The sequence below is a fragment of the Zeus faber genome (genome assembly GCF_960531495.2).
Source record: "Zeus faber genome assembly, chromosome: 9".
NCBI classification, from domain to species: Eukaryota; Metazoa; Chordata; class Actinopteri; order Zeiformes; family Zeidae; genus Zeus; species Zeus faber.
The window spans coordinates 19337542-19344412 of NC_137197.1; the positions used below are offsets into that span (position 1 = coordinate 19337542).

Below are 6871 nucleotides of genomic sequence, written 5' to 3' on the forward strand. Positions count from 1 at the left end.
AACCAATGTTTGAGAACGTTGGAAAACGTATGTCTCTAATGGTCCAAGGCCTCACGTCCCCCACTGCGATCTCTAACAACCCCCTTTGGGGGCCAGGAACCACAAGTTGGGAATCACTGGTGCAATTCCCAATTTCCCACTGGTGGAACCCCCCCCCCCCCCCCCCCCCACCAGGGATCAATAAAGGCTTATGTTACGTCAGGTTATCTTAGCTTATTTTTGCTCCACCCCTAAGGCATCCATAAGCTTGTGATGGAGGACGGTAATATTATCAGTTCTACAGTATCACAATTTAAATTTGTAAAAATATTTGTTAGTGACTTCAAGCTTCAGGCTTTGACGATTGTTAAAGTTTCCCCAATACTAACAGCTTGGTCCTGGTCACCATGAGGTGCAACAGCGGTTATGGAACCAGTGAACATGTACAACTGTGGACGTCTCTGTACATTTGTAACAAAATGGGTCAAGGTCAATGACAGTGTTGCATTAAAGACGACCAAAGCAAGACCAGTCATGTACAACATCCTATCTACTACCTACTACATACTCTACTTCATCCTACGTACTACCTACTACATACTACATACTACATACTACATACGACATACTACATCCTACATACTACCTACTACATACTACATATTACATACTGTACTACATCCTACATACTACATACTACCTATTACATACTACCTGCTACATAATACATACGACATGCTACATCCTACATACTACCTACTACATACGACATACTACATCCTACATACTACCTACTACATACTACATATTACATACTGTACTACATCCTACATACTACATACTACCTACTACATACTACCTGCTACATACTACATACTACCTACTACATACTACTATCTACTGTACTACATACAACATCCTACATCATACATACTACATACTACTTACTACATACATACATACTAGCTAGTACATACTACCTACTACATATTACATCTTTCATCCTACATACTACCGACTACAAACTACATACAACATAGTACCTACTACATACTGCATACTACTACCTACTGTACGAAAAACAACATCCTACATCTTACATCTTACATCCTACCTACTGTACTACATCATACATACTGCATACTACATCCTACATCATACATCATACATACTACATACTACAAACTACATCCTATATACTACATCCTACATCCTACATACTACATCCTATATACTACATCCTACATACCACGTCCTATATACTACATCCTACATACTACATATTACATCCTATATACTACATCCTACATACCACGTCCTACATAGTACATCCTACATACATTCTACCACCACTAATCGGGCCTACTTGAGTATGTGAGTAAATAAAGCAACGGCTTTTTCGGACACATTATAATTTGATTAATAATGAGTCCACATCTGAGTATCTAATGAGGATCATTTAAATAAAGACTTTACTTGTGTTTTATAATGTAACTTATGATGATTTAGTGAGATAGATAGATAGATGGATAGATGGATAGATAGATGGATAGATAGATAGGTAGATAGATAGATAGATAGATAGATAGATAGATAGATAGATAGATAGATAGATAGATAGATAGATAGATAGATGGATAGATAGATAGATGGATAGATAGATAGATAGATAGATAGATAGATAGATAGATAGATAGATAGATAGATAGATAGATAGATAGATAGATAGATAGATAGATAGATAGATAGATAGATAGATAGATAGATAGATAGATAGATAGATAGATAGATAGATAGATAGATAGATAGATAGATAGATAGACCGATAGACCGATAGATAAATAGACCGATAGATCGATAGATCGATAGATCGATAGATCGATAGATAGATAGATAGATAGATAGATAGATAGATAGATAGATAGATAGATAGATAGATAGATAGATAGATAGATAGATAGATAGATAGATAGATGCATTTTAATAGACCCATTGATATTATCTGTAACATCAATTGTTGTTAACTATCCTTAATTTCTTACACACAGGCCCACAAATCAACCACGCCCCCGTGTAAAAAGTGCAGCCATGCCTTAAAATAACAAAACAACCAAAGAAAAACAACAACCATTTTCTTTGGAGAATTGGAGCTGGCCTCTCACTGGTTACAACGATAGAGCCGGAAAGCTATATAAAGGTCAGCAGCCAGGGCCCAGAGTTCAGTGTCATGATTTTGGGGTTGTTTTTTGGGGAGGCTGTGATGGGCTGGATCACCTTCCTCCTCCTCCTGCTCAGTGTTGTGGTCCAGACCCGCTCAGAGGAACCCGCCTGCCGGCTGATCGGCCAGAGCGGCTTCATGGAGTTCTTCCAGGACGGAGACCTCATCATAGGAGGAGTGTTCTCCATGAGGGGAACACGCATTTTGGAAGACTACGGCTACCAGGCCGTTCCATACGCTTACTGCAAAAGGTAAATTAGAAGGACAAATGAGGTGGGAAAACAAACAAAAAAAAACGCCTCAGGAAACAATGAGTACTCATTTTCTTGTGGAAACATGTGATTCAACTACTTGTCATTTACCACGGAAATTGCAAACAAGTTTCAATATATTACACGATTATTTTACATTTGACTTGGATGTCCGTCGGACCAATATCCATCTAACCAATTTGATACTGTTCCGTTTATTGTTGTTCTTTTTTGAGAAGAAACAAGGTCAAGAATACTTCGGAAGCCAATGGGGTGTTACTTTGTGATCACACTACTTATCACAGCCATGGAAATTGCCAACAAATGTCAAAGTATAATGAACTTTAAGGCCCATCTGTTTAATTTCATACAATTGCATTTATTTTTGTTGTATTTTTAGAAGAAATACCTTCGACATCAATGAGATGCTATGCTATTTAATTTTGTATACATGTGATTCCACTACCCATCATGTGACAGGTAATTGTCCAAATTTTCGGACAAATTTTTATACAGTTCTATATATTTTTGTGGTATTTTTTGGAAGAAACAGGGCCAAAATACAGTACCTCGGAAATCAATGAGAATCTAGGCTCATTTCAGGTGTAAACATGTTATTCCACTACCAATTACGTGCCACAGAAATTGCAACCGTGTTTCAAAATGTTATTAACTTTATGTCCATCTGACCCATTTGATTTGCTCGACCCATTTGTTGTGATGTAAATTTTAGACGTAACGACCGGGAGCTGAAGTTCGCCCGGACGGCGGTTTTCGCCGTGGAGGAGATCAACCGGGAGTCCAAGCTTCTGCCCGGAGTGACGCTGGGCTACCGGCTCTACCAGGGCTGCGGGAGCGAGAACCTGGTGAGGGCCGCTGTGGAGGCCGTGACAGGGGAGAGCTGCAGAAAACCAACCCTGGCCCTGCTGGGCCACTCGTCATCCGGGGTGACCATGGACATCAACAATATCCTGGGACCTCTGGATATACCTCATGTGAGGACAAAACGGAAAATCCATGCGTTTTTAACAGTAATGATGCCGTTCATAATGTTCTCTCATTTATTTTCTCTTATCCCAACAGATCAGCCACCTTTCCACCTGCGCCTGTTTGAGCGATAAGAGCTTGTACCCCTCGTTTTTTAGAACCGTGCCCAGCGACCAGTTCCAGGTCACGGCGCTGGTGCAGCTCATGAAGCAGTTCGGCTGGCGCTGGGTGGGCATCGTCTACTCGCCCAGCTCGTACGCCATACACGGTGTGGCCCAATTCGCCAGGGAGGCCACCAAGCAGGGCATCTGCCTGGAGTTCAGCACGGTGTACAAAAAGTCCTTCACGACACAAGTGGATGACATAGAGGACTCTCTAAAGGGCTCCTCGGCCCGGGTGGTCCTGCTGTTCATGTCCTTGTCCTACACCAAGAACTTCCTGGGGAAAATGGAGGGGAGGAACATCACGGGCAAGCAGTGGATCGGCAGTGAGTCCTGGATCACACAGGTGGACCTGGCTTCGGCTCAGAGGAAGAGCATCCTCCAAGGGGCGATCGGCTTCGCCATCCCCGAGGCGACCGTCCTGGGTCTGGCCGACTTCCTGCTGAGCCTCAGACCCTCCGACGAGCCGGGGAGCGCCATAATCCGAGCGTTTTGGGAGGACGTCTTCAGCTGCAGCTTCACGCCGTCCAACGCCACCAGACCGTGCAGCGGGGACGAGGATCTGAGGACAATCTCCAGCGACTACACGGACATCAAGGAGTTTCGGTCGGCGAGCAACGTGTACAACGCCGTGTACTCGGTGGCTCACGCCCTCCGCTCGCTGCTGCAGTGTGAAGGGGGAGCCAATCCCACCACAGGGAAACCGTGCACCAGCAAAGACACTGTCCAGCCGAAACAAGTACGAGAGTTTTTTTATTCCTTTCTTTTTGTACACGCACTACTTCTGTAATACACAACTAGGGTTAGTGTGTTTTGCTTTATTAAATGTTATATCTATGTATCAGGTGACCTCACCCTGGTAAGATTTTTCATATATTTTATTTAATATTTTCTGATGTTTATTATATTTCTGATGTATATTTTTTCATAATTTTATTTTCTTAATGTATTTTTGTATAATTTTAAGAAAGGGAGTAAAAGGCACCATGATTTTAAAAGAAAACATTTCAATAATTGTTTTTTTTTTAAGTGAAAAAAAGTGATGGGTGGGGTTAGGGTTAAGTTCTAGTAACAGACAAATGATGAGTAATTACATATCTCTCTCGGGCTAGGGTTAAGGATAGCTTATTTTCATGAATATACAAATAATTACCTCTTGCACATCTCTCTCTCTCTCTCTCTCTCTCTCTGCAGGTGCTGGAGCATCTGCGCTTGGTGAATTTCACCACGCCGAACGGTCAGGACGTTGTTTTCGATGGGAACGGGGATTCGGAGGCTCGGTACGACCTGGTGAACTGGCAGATGAAAGAGGACGGCTCGGTCGATATCGTGACCATCGGTCAATACGACGGCACCTTCCCAGAGGGACAGAGGTTCAAACTCCAGGAGAGGAAAATAAAATGGGGAGCAAATTATGTAGAGGTAAAAAAAAAAAAAGGCAGAACAAAAGTGGTATTAATTGACCATTGCCATTTTCTTACCAAATTTTACATTGATTATAATTTGACAGATAGATAGACTTGAACTTGAACTTGAACTTGAACTTGAACTTGGACAGATAGACAGACAGACAGACAGACAGACGGCAGACAGACAGATAGACAGATAGATAGATAGATAGATAGATTGTTTTTAATTTTATATGTTTGCATACATATAATGGAATAAAAATGTAATAATATCATATTTTGTATGTATTTTTAACTAAAAAATATAATAACTAAATAATAATGACATGTGTAAACGTGTAAACATGTGTAAATATACAGTGTGTAACTGCATTATTTGTAATATAATTGTTTAACCTTTTGGCCCAGACTCCCCGGTCTGTGTGCAGGGAGCCCTGCCCAGCGGGGACCCGTAAGGCCATAAACAAGAGGATGCCCGTGTGCTGTTTTGACTGCTTCGAATGCCCAGAGGGGAGCATCAGTAATGAGACCAGTGAGTGTGGATCTGAAATGAATACCTTCAAAAAACAATCAAAAATGGATGTCACTGATGTAAAAAATAAAAATTGTGTTTTCTCTTACAGATTCACTCGATTGTTTCATGTGTCCGGGTGAATTCTGGCCAAATGCAAAAAAGGACAAGTGCATCCCGAAACCGACCGAGTTCCTCTCCTATAAAGAGATAATGGGCGCCCTGCTGATTATATTTTGCTGTCTCGGCTTGTTTCTGTCACTGTTAACCTCGATTATATTTTTGGTTCACAAGGAAACGCCCATCGTCAAAGCCAACAACTCGGAGCTGAGCTTCCTGCTGCTCTTCTCCCTAAAACTCTGCTTCCTGTGCTCCCTGACCTTCATCGGCCGGCCCTCCGACTGGTCCTGCATGCTGCGCCACACGGCGTTCGGCATCACCTTCGTCCTCTGCATCTCCTGCGTCCTGGGGAAGACCATCGTGGTGCTGATGGCCTTCAGGGCCACGCTCCCGGGAAGCAACATGATGAAGTGGTTCGGTCCTCTCCAGCAGAGACTCAGCGTCCTGGCTTTCACCCTCATCCAGGTGGTCATCTGCGTTCTGTGGCTCACCATCAAACCCCCCTTTCCCAACAGAAATATGAGGTACTACAAAGAGAAGATCATCCTGGAATGCGCCCTGGGTTCTGCCCTGGGCTTCTGGGCCGTGTTGGGCTACATCGGACTCTTGGCCGCCTTGTGTTTCATCCTCGCCTTTCTGGCCCGGAAGCTTCCGGACAGTTTCAACGAGGCCAAGTTCATCACGTTCAGCATGTTGATATTCTGCGCCGTCTGGATCGCCTTCATTCCAGCGTACGTCAGCTCTCCTGGGAAGTTCACAGTGGCCGTGGAGATATTCGCCATCCTGGCCTCCAGTTTTGGTTTGTTATTCTGCATTTTTCTGCCAAAGTGCTATATTATAATTTTCAAGCCGGAGCGGAATTCCAGAAAGAGCCTGATGAGTAAAATACCACGACGATCCATCTGATGAAATAAAATAATAAAGATAGTTAATCATCTACAATAGAAAATGTGTGTATGTGCGTGTATGTAACAAATATCAACATATTGTGTTCATTAAATGTTGTGTGTAGTTAAATTTATACTTATAAAGCACAAGGTGGTGAGTTTGTGTCTTATTCTGTTTTCTGTTGATCATTTAAAAATAAGATCTTCGACTAATTGCTTAAAATGAATTTTACAGAGGCATCTTTCCAACAAAATGAAAATATTTTACAATCATATTAAAACTATGTGAATATAAATCATCTCTCTTCTGTTTATAAAAGGCTGAAAATAAAGTCAGCATTGAGTCTG

At 42.1% G+C, this 6871-nt stretch overlaps 1 protein-coding gene across 1 annotated transcript in view; it reads left to right on the forward strand.

Annotated features, from left to right (window-relative positions):
* LOC307234805 (uncharacterized protein) overlaps positions 1–6542 on the forward strand; it is a gene marked incomplete at its 3' end in the record, with an annotated part of 17538 nt that extends 10996 nt beyond the window's left edge. Inside the window, exons 8-13 of the mRNA XM_080006669.1 lie at positions 2275–2448; positions 3182–3443; positions 3532–4335; positions 4791–5018; positions 5414–5537; positions 5629–6542. Coding sequence (XP_079862795.1) covers positions 2275–2448; positions 3182–3443; positions 3532–4335; positions 4791–5018; positions 5414–5537; positions 5629–6542 — 2506 coding nt within the window. The remainder of the gene's footprint in view (positions 1–2274; positions 2449–3181; positions 3444–3531; positions 4336–4790; positions 5019–5413; positions 5538–5628) is intronic.
* Between the last annotated feature and the right edge of the window lie 329 nt (positions 6543–6871).